Source organism: Falco rusticolus, chromosome 1, assembly GCF_015220075.1.
Source record: "Falco rusticolus isolate bFalRus1 chromosome 1, bFalRus1.pri, whole genome shotgun sequence".
Taxonomy (NCBI): domain Eukaryota; kingdom Metazoa; phylum Chordata; class Aves; order Falconiformes; family Falconidae; genus Falco; species Falco rusticolus.
In genome coordinates, this window is record NC_051187.1 from 12,447,596 (window position 1) to 12,461,892 (window position 14,297).

At 42.0% G+C, this 14,297-nt stretch overlaps 1 protein-coding gene across 6 annotated transcripts in view; it reads left to right on the forward strand.

The window, feature by feature from the left end:
* Nucleotides 1–13,458, forward strand: part of OGFOD3 (2-oxoglutarate and iron dependent oxygenase domain containing 3) — a 44,723-nt gene extending 31,265 nt beyond the window's left edge. For all 6 annotated transcript variants that reach the window (XM_037410132.1, XM_037410092.1, XM_037410111.1 and 3 more), the window contains one exon: nt 13,109–13,458. In XM_037410132.1, coding sequence (XP_037266029.1) covers nt 13,109–13,245 — 137 coding nt within the window. In that variant the 3' untranslated portion in view covers nt 13,246–13,458. The remainder of the gene's footprint in view (nt 1–13,108) is intronic.
* Nucleotides 13,459–14,297: the final 839 nt, after the last annotated feature.

The window sequence follows — 14,297 nt, forward strand, 5'->3', positions numbered from 1 at the left end:
TCTGGAGTTAAGCCACACAAAGTCACTTCATTTTGAAGCTTAGAACCTCAGTCCAGTTTCAATAGCTTAGCAGGCCACTATGTGTCCAGAGCAAAGACAGCTGTGTGACTACAGCATATCCGAAATAATTTATTTCAGACTGTCTGGCCTGAAGTTCCTTTGCTGTTCAAGGTGGGGCTTAATACTTTGTGACTGCTGTGGGCTGAGTGTGAAGATGATTGATTATCACAGCCCTGCTAACCTCCAGTAACGTGATGGACCACAGTAACTTGCTTATACATCCATACCTGCTTTCAGTAGATCTGACGGGGATGAGCATTCTGATGGCTGTCAGTTATATCGTTTAAAAAAAAAAAAAAAAAAAAAAGCTTTTCCCCTAAGGCTGGTTTAAGATTTTTCTAGTAAGTGGATCCTTTGAGGCTGGAATTCCTTTGGGACAGTACGCGTAGAGCTTACTGTCATCTCATCTGTCTGGCAGGTGAGTGCTGAGCTTACAGCAGCCTAGGCTTTTGTAGTGCAAGACTAGGCACACTTTTGCAGAGATAAAAAATCAAGGACAACTTTATATTCCTACCATGTTCTATCTTTTGTATTTTTTTTCTTCAAGCGAGAAAAGACAAACTTACTCATTTAAACACAGCCTCAGTAATTGTCTGCTGACAGGCATTACCCCAAGCAGGACTGACTTCTGACGATTGTTGCCTGCAAATGCGGATGGGTGTGGGGTTTTTTGAATTATGGATCATAGCAATCTACTCGCCAGCGGTAATGCTGGCTTAGATAAACTCTGAGATATCTGTATTCTGGGTTTGGTATCAAGAATTGTATGTTTGATTATTTTGGCTTTTGTGGTTGGAAATAAACCCTAAACTGGAAGTATCCTTTGCAAAATGCTGCCACCAGTATTTTGAAAGGGAACACGTTAAACTATTTCATTTCCAGATGCAATTCTAAGTGTAATGTGTTTTTATAGTTGTAGAAATCATAGCTGAATTCTGGGGAGCTGGGAGGACAGCTGTCTCCTTGCACGGTACAGGGGCACTCAGTCCAGTTGCTGTATGCAGTGTGCCTCTGACTTAATTTCAGAAAGTCTGCCACTGTGAAATTGCTTCCATTCAGCTCTAGCTGGCTCATTTTCAGGCTCTGCTGCTGCAAGGTGTTTGCTTTTGTGTTGTCTTGGGGGAGGAAGTGGGGGCACATAAAATACAGAAAGATTTTTAACAGCACCTGGTTTTGGCCATTCCCTTTCCACAGGTGGTTGTATTGACGGTGTGCATGCCCCAGAACTGGTTAAACCCACCTTTTTAAAACAACGCAAAACTTGTTAGGGAGTGGCCTTTTCTGAAAGATCAAATGTGCTGCACGTACACCACAGAGAATTAAGTTTAATGCTGGTTACACTTTTTTCTGATATTTCTCTGTCTAAACGCAGTTGGCAGGGCCCCGTGGTTGCGTCGCTGCCTGTGGCGCAATCCCGATAGCGACCAGCACCTGTGAGCGAAGGAAAAGAGCTGGAGCGGTGAAGCGCGATGTGAAGGCGATACACTTAGCTTTTCCTCTTGCTGATAGAATGTGGCTTGTGAGAGGATGGAATGAGGGAATGACCCCAGGGTGTTTTCTGTTGCTGGTACAAATTGATGTATTTTTCATGTTCAGAATGTTCCTTTGCGGTGGGTTTTTTTCTCTCCTTCCCTCTTTGTGGTTTCTTGTTTTATGATTCTTTTGATCCTTTGTGCTTCTCTTGTCACTCGAACCCAACTTTCAAAACTCCATGTTGATCAGCTTTTATTTCTTTCTTATTTAGGAGATTCGGGCTTTGTTAGAGATGACTGTGGTAATCGTGGGTTCTGTTTTAGTGCTTGACAGCTGCCTTACCTTCTCCGTACTGCTAATGCCGTATCGGTTCTAAAAACTGGCACTTCTTGTCATCTCCAAGTTAGTCTGCATTTTGGGAGCCTGGTGCTGTGTGCCAAAATGAACACATCCCTTTTTCTGTGAGCAGTAATTTGTTAAAGTGTCAGGCTTTACAGTAGGGAACAGAAAGGCATTGTTGCTGATGCAGCAGAGGAGAAAAACAATAATTTGAAATACAAAAAAAGACAATGAAAAATAAAACATTGTGGGATTTCCTGTGTTTGGGGATGCTGTCTGGGCAAGTCCCACTGCTGTTTCAAATGTTTTTGCAGCAATTACTGTTTATAGATCGGTCTCAGCTGGATAGTTAGGGACAGCAGGAACTGTTTTGAAGTGGAACCTAATTTAATATGCTTACCACTTCTCTAAGTATGTATCACTTGTGGGTTGTGTAAAAAGTAGCCTTGCATATTTGAGAGAAAGGCTTTCAATATAACTTGTAGCATGGTCTATAACACTGCCTAGTTCAATTATTAACAAACACCTCTAGCTTTAAGAAGGAGTTATAATTTATTAACCTAGAGGCTCTTCAGATTTTTTCTTTGTAACAGATGTGAACAGTCACCACAGTGATGCCTATTCATGTGTACAGACCTCTGGCTAATTCATAACCAAATGTGTGGCATTAAGGAACACACCTTTCTTGTGCCCTGATGGGCTTCAGAAGTATCTATGTGTCTTTTGACTTACCTCAGGACCTCTGTCTGCTGCAAGAAACTCGCTGTACCAAGAGTAAGAAAATTCTTAGTGCCAAGTGAAATACTACTTTGAAAAGAAAACATTTTTTTGGACAAAGAAACAGTTCTAAAGTAGTATCTGTTGCTTTTAAATGCCTGTGCAAATTCTATTTCCAGAATTGATATATTGGCATTTTTTTCCATCCTTTGCACCAGGGGTGGCTCTGTGCAGTGTTTAGAATGAGGTCCTGCAGAACAAAACCCGTGGCCCTTTCAACATTAACTTTCCTTCCCTGGCCTGAGGCCTGTTTTAGTAATCTTCATTAGGTACAGAAGAATTAAGAATAAATGGCAGACATCAAGGCATTCCTTTTTCAGTGATAAAACTGGTATACTTTCTGCTGCTACTGAATTTGTCAGTGTATACTGTATTTAAAATTTTATAATTTTGGAGAGTCTTGTGTGAATTTGGGGACTGGCAACATTAGACAGATCAGACTTCACTTTATCATAAAGTATAGTTGAAACCCTGCAGTTGGAATGAAATCTTAGTACCGCTTGAGTTGTGTGTTCCTTATTTGCATGTACATATCTTGGTTCCGAGGTCAGCTTTGCAGCACTTACTTTCAGCTTATAAGAGAGTTTGTTCTTTGTAAGGTTGTTTATTATATTAGGGTAGGAGGAAAGGTCAGAATCACTATTTCTGTGTGTTTGTGGAAGAAAATAATCTACGGTGCGAAATGAATTCTGTGCATTGGAGAGCGAAATGTGACTCTTCCTTGAATATCAAACTTTGCATATTTTCATAGCTGTCAGAAGCGTGTGTTTCTGAAAGTGTAAAAAATATTTGAGATGAAGGTATGAGCTATCTGGGAACTTGTGAAGTTGGATTATTCTTCATTGAGCATACACTTTTTTTTTCCACTTTAAAAGCCTGAGCCATTAGCTTTTCTGCTGAGGTGAGGAAAAACATACATTTAAGAATGCATATGTAGCTTTCTCAGTGCAGAAATGGGCTTCAGGGGTCTGTGTGTACATTTACTGGGGTAAGTGTAGCTTTACTGCAGTGGTTAGACGTCACATGACTCTCAGATCCTGTAATCATGAGACTAAGTACAGTACTTTGTTAAGTGGTGGGAATTTGTCATATTTATTTTATTGTGTTATTTTTAAAAAATAATAGAGTTCACTATTAAAGGCTGAGGGGTTGCAGCATGGTGACAGAAAGTGCAATGACACAAAAAGTAAGATTTCCAGATTCAGAACCCCCACAACAACATTAACACAAGTTGTGAAAACTGGGTTTAAAGCAGGTATTTAGTAATCTGTCTTTTACTACAGAATAGCAGATGCTGTCGTCCCCCCCTTCCCACTGAGCACACATAGCTGGATCTTTCTCTACATTCAATCCACATCATGCGATTCAGTCTAGATTGCTATAATCTTCTGGCATTCCTACCTTTAGTTTTGCTCCAGTCAGTAAAACTGGAGCACACCATGATGTTAAATCAGTAACAACTGGAAGTTGAGAATTAATTTAAAAAATCCAGCGAAGTAGCTGCAGTCCCAGAAAAATAAATGGAGCTGGCGTTAACAGCTGCAGCAATAAGGACCTATGCAAAGTTCCCGGGTTGTAGGACAGCAATTCTTAATGATTTGCAATACTAACGATAAATTGCACCTGGGACTGGGAAGATGATTGCAGAGAAATGGTAGGAAGAGGAGGATGTGTTGCAATTGTGACAAAAATACGTAGAAAACAGCTCAATAGCTCCTCATTTCTTTGTAGAACTCTGAATATTTTTCTTCTGCTTTCTGTTTTGTTTTCCATGGAAGGCTGTCTTCCAGGCTCTGGTTTTGTATTCCAGTGGTGCCTGATGATAGGTTTACGGTGGCATTAAATGAAATAATACTTTAATTGGGCCCATAAAGCAATAGGTAGTTGGGGGGTGCAGGTCAGACCTGCATTTAACATAGTGCTTATATAAACTGCACTGTCTGGCTGAGGGCATCTGTTGCTGAGGGTAGTAATGGTAATTTTACCCGAGCTGGGCCATTGAAAGGATTGAGGAGTGTCTGGGGGATACGGGGACCTAAACAGATGCCTTGTGTTACCACAGAGCGTTGCAAAGCACTGTCAGTATTGAGAATTGGACTCTAAGGCTTTTTTCCATGGTATAAAATACGTAGTTTTAAATGAACACAGGCAGTGTGCACCTTAATGTGCCTTTCATTGCTTGCTGCACGGGACTTTGCTTTATGTAATGCATATACAGGCCAGTGTTTCATTAATTTGATGAGGTACTGCTAGACAAGTATGTAGCAAAGCTGAAGGCATAAAGGAGGACCCCAGAAAAATGAGCTTCAGGCAGTTACTTGATGAAACTTGGGTAATGTAACAGATAAAGTAAAACAAAATATCAAATTCACCGCAGGCTCAGCTGTGTTACACTGTATAGATCAGTAATGATGTTTCATTTTTTGGTTCCTAAGCTTGGTGAGTGTTAATGTTGCACACCATAGGTGGCATCATGAATTAGTTGTGTTGAAAAAACGTTTTTTGAATAAGAAATGAACAGCAGAAGTTACCCTTGTGTTTATGCTTCAGTGATTTAGTAAATGCAAAGGTGAATTCCTTCTCTGTCAGCAGTCCAAAACTTGGAACTCGTGCATCCGTGTGATTTGACCACAGCTCTACTGAACATGTTACGTTCAGCAAGGTCAAGAAGAGTAAACCAGATGATCTGTAGGTGTTTCATGTGATTGAAATGGCAACATTTTGTTCTTAGAGGCTTCTCTTGGTGAGAACTTTTTGTAGGAGTCCAACTTAGAAATGCTCTAAGCTGCCCAGGGTGCTCCAGCGTGGGAGAACAGAGCAGACTTGGCAGTGTTGGCTGGGGAGGTTGAGCGCTGAAGGGGAGAACTGGAAAGTGGAACACATATCCCTGTCCGTCTCTTGGCTGTAGGGAGAAGAAATGGAGCCAAAAGGCCTTGGTGAGACTCAGAAACTGTGATTTAGGGAGAACAGTTACGCAGTTTCACTTCTAAATACTTGACTAGGTTGTCACACCTTCAGACATCACCTACAGAGCAGGAACTCCTGCTGCTCTGAGCAACCAACTGTGCTGGTAAGAGGGAAGCAGGCAGGGATTCTGTTCAAGTCTAAAATGGTCATGTACTCCTAGTAGGAAATAAGTTCACTTATTTTCTTTAAAAACTTGAATTTGTATGTTTTCAGTCCAGGTGCTTCTGAATCTAAAATACAAGCAAGTACTCTTAAAAGTAGTAATAATACTTCTATAAAATACAGTCAGCTATGGGAGAGTTCACTGTGCGAATTGGTGATTTCATCTATAATGGCAAGTAGTTTCTCTGTCTAGTAAATAAATTTGGGATGACTTTGTAACTAGGCTTCGTTAGATGCCTGTTGCTCTTTTGGTGGTTTTGTTTTTTGTTTTTTTTTTTTTTTTTGGTTGTTTTTTTCTTTTTTAAGGCCATAGGCTTCTGTATGCTTCTGTGCTTGGCATATATGTAGCAAAATCATTTAGAGAGGTTTGTGCCCTTTCTTCACCCCAGATCAGGGCATCTGCAGATGCTGTCATTCCATGTTACTTCTGTGGGGTTTAGGTAGGGACTTGCTTAAAGCTCTCCCCGTTCAACATTTGTTTATGAGTAACTGAGTAAGTTTATCTGTCAAATAAGTTTTATTGTATGATTACAGAAGATACTGTGTGGTTATGTGCCTAATGCTGTGGTGGTTTTCTGTGGACACTTTACATGCAAATGAATTGGCAATTAATCCTCAGCAGATGACGAAGATGAGAACACAGTTGTGTTTGTGCAGCTTCCCGGGCAGTGCTTCTGTCTTGGTGTCATTCAGCAGATGAGATGCAGTTTTTCCTGCTTTCCCAAGTGACATTTAGAGCTGATAAATGTTAGGCAGACAGTCAAAGCTATCAGTGTATAAGATGAAAGGTGTCGAATAGATCTGTAATGCCAAATAAACTGTTCCTGCTTCCCTTTAATCAGGTAGATGAGTTGTTTCATTTCCTTCTGAGCAGCAGCTCAGGCTTTCCAGTGCCCCCAAGCAGCTGCCACAGAGGGTGGATGGAGGTGAGACCTGACATTCCCCCAGCCCGGCTTTGCACGGCTTCCCTGTCACGGGCACCAGGCAGAGGTGGTCCCTGCCCTTCCCTGGTGCCCAGGCACAGTTTAAGCAGAACAAGGAGAGCGAGGGGACAGTTATCAGTCCCTTACTTGCGTGACTGAGTGTCGGTCAAGACAATCTCACACATATAATTTATGGTTTGTCTGTGATGTTTTCATGACTTGAGGAGTTTGCAAGGAAATTTGGCAGTGAATTAAACTAGAAGAGCCAGAAGGGTGCTGCCAAGAAAGCAGAAGGGGTAGTGTCATGTGAAGGATGGGAGTGTGAAGGGGCTTGGAATCGGTGGCAAAACGGGCGTGCTGCAGACAGAAATTGCTGAATTTGGTGTTAATGTGAATTGCTTGCCGAAGTTGGTGTTAATGTGAATGGCCTGTTCCATGTGTAATCGGAATAAGCAAGGTTGGGAAGGACCTCTGGAGGTCATTACTCCATGCCCCCTCCTCAAAAATCAAGCATAGGAGACATGGGGGTAGCAAAATATGTGTGCCTGAGCCATACAAGGGGTAATGGTTTAACTAAAAGAGGGTAGTTTTAGGTTAGATACTGGGAAGAAATTTTTTGCTGTGAGGGTGGTGAGGCACTGGAACAGGTTGCCCAGAGCAGCTGTGGATGCCCCATCCCTGGCAGTGCCCAAGGCCGGGCTGGATGGGGCTGGGAGCACCCTGGGCTGGTGGGGGGTGTCCGTGCCCAGGGCAGGGAGGTGGAACTGGGTGGTCTTAAAGGTCCCTTCCAACCCAAACCACTCGGTGATTCTGTAGCTGGGAAATGCCAGTATCTGAATGCTGCACTTGTATGTGCTAATGATGTGACCCTGAACAACCTGATAGAACTCAGAAGTTGGATGAAATTTAGAAATTGGCCTTGATTTGGGAAAGGAAATTGGACCAGATAGCCTCCCAAGGTCTCTTCCAATCTAAATTACGCGATAAATTTATAATATTAGAGGCTTAATAATAATGTACATTTTTTTTCTTATGAGCATTGTGGTATGTTAATATTTGTATGGTTCTCAAAGTCCTTTCAAATATTCCCTGCATCTTGTTATAATTTAATCTGGCAGGCTTTACCACTTTTTCTCTTGCCAGAATAAGACCAGAGGATTTTTTTTAATAATACTTGTAAAACTGAATGTGCGTTAACTGCGAAGTACTGTAACGGTGTTTACTAATTATTTTTCACATTAACCTTGCTAGAATAGGTCAGTGCTAGCTTCATTTTAGAGTCGAGGAGACAGATGAAGAGAGTAAGTGTTAAAGGCACAGTTGTCATTGGAAATTGTTTCATATGTATATTCCTCAGTCTATATTGCCTCAGTTTAAGTAGCAAATAGTACACAGCCCTGTCTATGGAAGTGCAACTAAATGTTAAAATTCAACACAGATAAAATCTCCTGAGAGCAAGCCTCGTGGGAATACTGACATTCTTACTGTGATACACAGCTGAATGCATAATGCTTCCTCGCCTGTATGCTGTTTCTTGCAGTGGTTAAATTTTCTGAGTACATCGAAAAAGAATTCATTGCTAGGGGGCAATTATGAATGTGATTAAAACCTAAAAGCTCATAGTTAACACATATATTCCTGTAGTGGCTTTGTTTGAGTAACTAAATGGGATGTTATTGTTGCACAGTGAAATATCTGTTGCTTTTGCTGCTTAAGTATTACTCCTGAAAATGAAGTGTTGCCTCATCTACGTTAGGATCACACAGAATTCATAGCAGTGGGGCTTATGACTGGCACTTGCTTGCCTTCATAAATTATTATTCCTGTGCATCAGTGCAAAAGCTGGTTTTCAAAAAATCGGGGGAATAAGCAGTTACCTCTACGATTAATGTCTTGCTTCCTGTGAGAGGAGCAAGAGCTTTCCTTTCCCACCCCCCCCACGTAAGCTTTTCTCAGCCTGGCAGCATTTAAGGGCTTGACTGGTGTCACTGACACCAGAGACCAGGCTCGGTTTGGATGGATGCTGCGGCACTGAGCTTGTTAGCAGTTTCTTGTCCTAGGTCCCTGTGAGAAGGTGGCACATTAGTTTTCTATGACAGTAGCTCTTTCATCCCCAACACAATTTATCTTTTGCCTACTCTTTACATTTAAACTTGTGTGGATGCTTAAAGGCGGCAGAAGGAAGGGAATGGGAAGCAGCTCCACCTGTGGAGGAAATTCCTGATTAATCTCAGCACAGAAGCAGAGCTGGAGGTGTTAGTTGTGAACCAGAAAGGGGAGCAACCTGCGTCACAGCAAGACTTTCTGCAGCCTGCAAGGAGCAGAAGCTCATCAGCTAAGCTTTTACTGGACCAAACTCCATCTTGAAACACACTTTCTAGCACTTAATGCTGGAAAGTACAGAAAACATGGGAAGGAAGAGAAAGCAAGCTGTAGATTCAGGTATTGTCAAATAAATATCAAAGGCAAGGACTGATTACTTCTGCTCCTGTAGAGATATGCAGGCAAGCTAATAATTTAGAAACAGGCTCCTGCAGGTCTTGAGGTTACTACAAAACTTTCCAATTCTTTGGGTTTTTTTTTCTCTTCTAATAAGAAGGGTAAGAACAAGCACATTTGTGTGGGAGGAAATTCCCCCAGTCCATCGCTGCACTATTCCATGGGAGCTAGGCTGGAGCACCGCTCACTCCCCCGTTACTGGACAGCCTGATGGAAATCCTGAAGCCAGCTGGGAACAGCTATAAAGAAGCTTCAAGTGTTTGTGGGCAGAAAAGAGAAAGGATCATTGCTAGAAATGTCTACAAAATCTGAGTATTTTTATCTAATGTGGGTGCTATATGGCCCAGTGTTGGAAGCACTAAATGCTCTGGTGTGCTGCACTAATTGCTGTGCCTGATGGACTTCTTGTGGAATGGCAAGTGGCGGTGAGGAGGAGATGATAGAGGGTAGATGTGAGAGGGCAGCCCGTGGTTCCTTGTGATTTATGGATCTGAAACTCTTCCCCAAGGCTGACGTACTAGTCAAAGCATCATGAAACTAAAGAAGTGATGGAGTTCTTGGCATCCTGCAGTGACTGGGGAAAATGAGTCAAATGTTCACAATCGGGATGAAATACTACTCGGACTATAGATTTACCTCAGTGGAAAAAACTAAATCCTTTGTTTTTTAACCTTGGCATCACTCCTAAGCCCAGGACACCTCCTTTCTAATCTTTATCCTTCAGAATGTAGCTGAGAGACTGGGTTCTTTCTGAAAGCTTAGAATCATGGACCTCAAAACAGGAGATGATCCCATTGCTCTTCCACTCCACAAGTTCGTCCCTTAAGGACCAGGGATTAAACACTTCCTCTTTTTTGGTTAGATAATACACTATGAAATTGTATTGAGTGCTCGCTTGTGATCTCTAAAAAGCTTACACTTTCAACAGTGTTCACAAATCAAACTGAAATTATGTGCCAGGAGGGTAGCAGTCAAGGTTTCTTTAGTGGAGCAGAAAAGCATGTTGGAAAGAAATCTGCACAGGCAGGTCAGAGGAGGGGAGAAGAAAATGGAGAGACTGATTTGAGGCTATTGTTAAATAATGAGAGAAAGGGACAAAGGAAATGGATTAGAATTTTACACTCTTTCTCCTGAGCTTTTCTCACTCAAAAAATGTTTCATCGGGAAATTGTAGGTACTTACGTACTTTTATCTGCAATGAATAGTTGCATAGTCTTTCTCTAGCATTTGTAGTGCAACAGTACTCTCTCAGGAAGCTCAGCATTCACTCTATCAATATTTCATAGCCTGGAGAGCTCAGTGGAACTGCCCTGTGCATGTTTTCCTCGCCATTCACAATGAGAGAAATCCCGTCACAGCTACTTTAGTTGTGGCAGCGTGTGTCGCTTCAAGTGCACTTTAAACACTTTGAATGCAATCTCACAGCTAAAACCAGACCCTTGTTGCATTTGGTCCTACTAACTTGCTCATGTGGTTCATGGATTGGAACTTTGGCATTTAAAATCTTAACTCAAAATTGATCAAGTTCCAGCTAGAGCAAGGACAGGTTATAACTTAGTCCACGCTTTCTTAAGGAACTTGCTTAGTCCTGACCTGCGTGCTTGCTTGTAGTGATTTCATTTTTGAAGTAGTTTCCACATACTGTGTATTAAAGCAAGATTATGAAGAGTCTGGTCTCGGTGTGCTTGAAAGTCCTAGAAATCATCCTCTCCAGTAATGGTACAGCTTTATTTTATCTTGTCTTTCCCTAGGAGTCTCTGAATATGATGATATTGCCATATATCCCTTGAAGGTTTTGTCAGATGGGATGGGGATGAATATTCTTTACTCTTTGTGAACATCTATACTATTAAAAATAGTGTACTGTGGCAAGAGTGTGCTTTTGCTTCAAAATTTTGCAAAGTAATTTTAAAAGACACTTTTCCCAAGTGAGGAAAAATATATTTGAAAACTGACTGTAGGCTTGTTCACTGACTCAGACCCCGTTGACAGATATGGGACCAGATGTACAAGAAGAAGCTGTAAGATACCATATATATGAAGACATATTTATTAAAGAAAGAAATTAAGACATTCTGTATAGCCAAAAAAATCAGTTTAACTGGCTTAAACAATACACTGAAACTTGTCTAACTCTGAATTACTACTACTTTGAATAAGAGATCAAAGAGGAAAAAAAAAGCTTGAAAATCAGTTTAAGGCAAAGCTTTGGGTGAATAGGGGAGGAACTGATAGTGAAGTACTTGAATGGTCTTGAAATAAGATTAAAAAAAATAGTTTCATGACACGGGCTTTGTATGGAATCCTTGAGGGTAGCACTGTTCATTGCAACGCTCATAGGACAGGAGTACGCAGCGTTCATTTCATCTTTCATCCAGACAAGCAGGATGCCAAGGTGTAAATGAGCTGTGCATACAAACAAATCTATTTTTCATATATATATACATATATGCATAGCTTTACTGATTACTGATGTGCAGCCACAGGCAGAGAAGAATATGATATGCCTTCTGCTTGGCAGTTACGAAACGCTGTGTGAACTATGGTGATTAAATGTGAACTGCAACTGAATGTGCAAGGGACACAGAAGGTACCGAGACTTCAGCGATTAGGGGGTAAACTGAGCGCTGTAGGGCTAGTCTCATTTTTTGTTCAGATCTCCTGTGTGTGCTGCTTAGGAGTATGCAAAGTAACTCCTGGATCTTTTGGATCACTTTTGGAAGAGAATATCGGCTATGTGTTTGGTGCCCATTTCTGCAGTGGAGACGGGGTGATGGTTGGAATAGTTGATCTTGTGCATATTATAGGAAGTGTTTCTTTTTGTCTGGTTGTGAATGAATCCTGGACAGAGTTAATTGGCAATGAGTTCCCTATGATAAGATTTTTAACAAACTTTAATCTAATTCGAACATTGCGGGGGGGGGGGGCAGGGGGAAAGCCTGAGTAGGAAAAGGAAAACCACATGCTATCGGGATAAACCAGCTGTGCATATGAGTATTACTGCTTTCTCAGGAGGACTTGAGCAGTCCTGCAGAGTTGCGTCAGTTCCGAGTTACTTGCTAAGCATCAAACGTTTAAGTTCTCAGAACAGTTTAATAATGTGGAAGTGCAGCGGGCTCCGTTCTGCTGTTTCATCAAGTGGGATGCTAATATACCTCCACTTGTCACTATCAAAACATTTCGCCTTGATGCCACTTAAGGCCTGGGGAACCCCAGGGCAGGGTGGTGGTCAGAGCATGGACAGAATGAAGCACAGGAGTAAGCACTTGCATCTGGAAAACAATTTCCAAGCCAACGCATTGATGGAGTGGCTCTTTCTAAGGAAAACTAACTCGTATATGACCGATACATAACTTTCTAACCTGGCTGAACAGGGAGTGATCAGACTGAGCACAAAAAGCTATAGCAAATGCTTGGTACCATGCTGATAAGCTGCCACAGCTACTTGTAAACCTGCTGAGCATGTTTGCACTGAAGACTTTTTGCCACCTGTGTGGTACTTCCGCCTGCTTTGGTCTAAAATTAGAGCCCAGGCTAGAAGGGGAGCAGCGAGGAGATCAATACACTTTGCTGACAGTCACTACAGTTGCTTTTTTTTAAAAAAAAACCAAAACTGAGGCCACTAAGAACCGGCTTCAGCTGTTCTTGGCTTCCTCCTGCCTTTTATAAACTATGAGATACGGTGGAATGACGTCTTCAGCTTTGTAGCACAAAGGATTAACATATGTTTTAAACAGTACATAAAGCTGTCAGAGCGCAGCGTAAGCTCATAACAATTTGTCTTGGTGATGATGTATGGGCTTTCAGGTAGCCAGGGGGCAGCTGGACTGAGACAACAGCAGAACTGCAGAGAACTGAGAGCCGAGTGGCGAACTCCATGTCACTGATTAAATACTTTGTCTTTACAGGCAGAGTTTCCTTTTTCACCTCTGGATCGGAGAACCTTCATCGTGTGGAAAAGGTTCACTGGGGCACTCGCTATGCCATCACCATCTCCTTCACCTGCAACCCAGACCATGGCATTGGGGATCCAGTCTTGATGTAATTCCTCTGGGGATGGAACATGAGGTCAAATGGAATGAGAGAAGCCCTGCAAGAGGAGAGGAAAAGGGGAGATAACATCTCTTGTAACCTCACGTTCAATTAGAACTTCCCGGTTGTATTAATACATTGTAGTGCACTTGGGTTTCACATGTCCTTCTCAATAAATGTTGCAAATGGTGCCTTAAAGACCACCTTAAATTTGGTGTATTCTGAAGATGGTTTGTCTTCGTCTCCTAAAAGGGTAGGCGACAAAGATGAGTTCCAGAGTGGGCTCTTTATTTCTCTTTTTAAATATTTAGGAAGCTTTTCAGTTTAAAAGATACAAACAGTCTTTTGGATCCTGTGCTGCTGTTACCTATTGAATTATTTAGTCTCTTCAGTTACTAATGCAACATAGAAAGTTTGACCTAAGTTGATAGGACAAGACGAGTGTTACTCTCACCTTCCATTGTGAGGGATGTGTTCTCCTTAGCCTGGGCGTTACCACCTGTGGTTTGGCTGCTGGGACTTACTTGAACTTTTTCAACTTAATTACTTCAGATATTTTATGCTACAAACAGGGACTAGTTAATACAAAGTCAGAAACACAGTTCTGTGGGTGGCCAGAAAGCCTGCTGCGGTTAGATGACAAATGCTTTGTGCTAAGGAACATCACTGCGTTAGATCGCTCTGATCAGAATGCAGCATTGACAGTCACCTTGTTTTCTTTGGGTCTCAAAAAGTGATCAGTCTCCTGGCTGGAAGCCTGGCGTTAGGGTTATGAAGAGCTCGCTATGCAGATGGCTTGACCAGAGGTAATCGGACAGTCCTCTGGATTCATCTCAGCATTCCTCGTTGCCGAATTCCCAGGTAGGGCATTGCGGTTTGGGAGAGGCACAGCTGAGAAAAAAAAAAAAGCCATTTTTTAAATGGTTTTCCATGTGCCGGTTCTGGCCTCCTTAGACTCAGCCCTGCAAACCCCAGCTCGCCGCTGCAGAGGTGGGATGGCAAAACCGCACGGAGCGGTGGGCTGTGGCAGTCAGGTCTGGGGGAAATCCGTGTCCACCTGCGCTT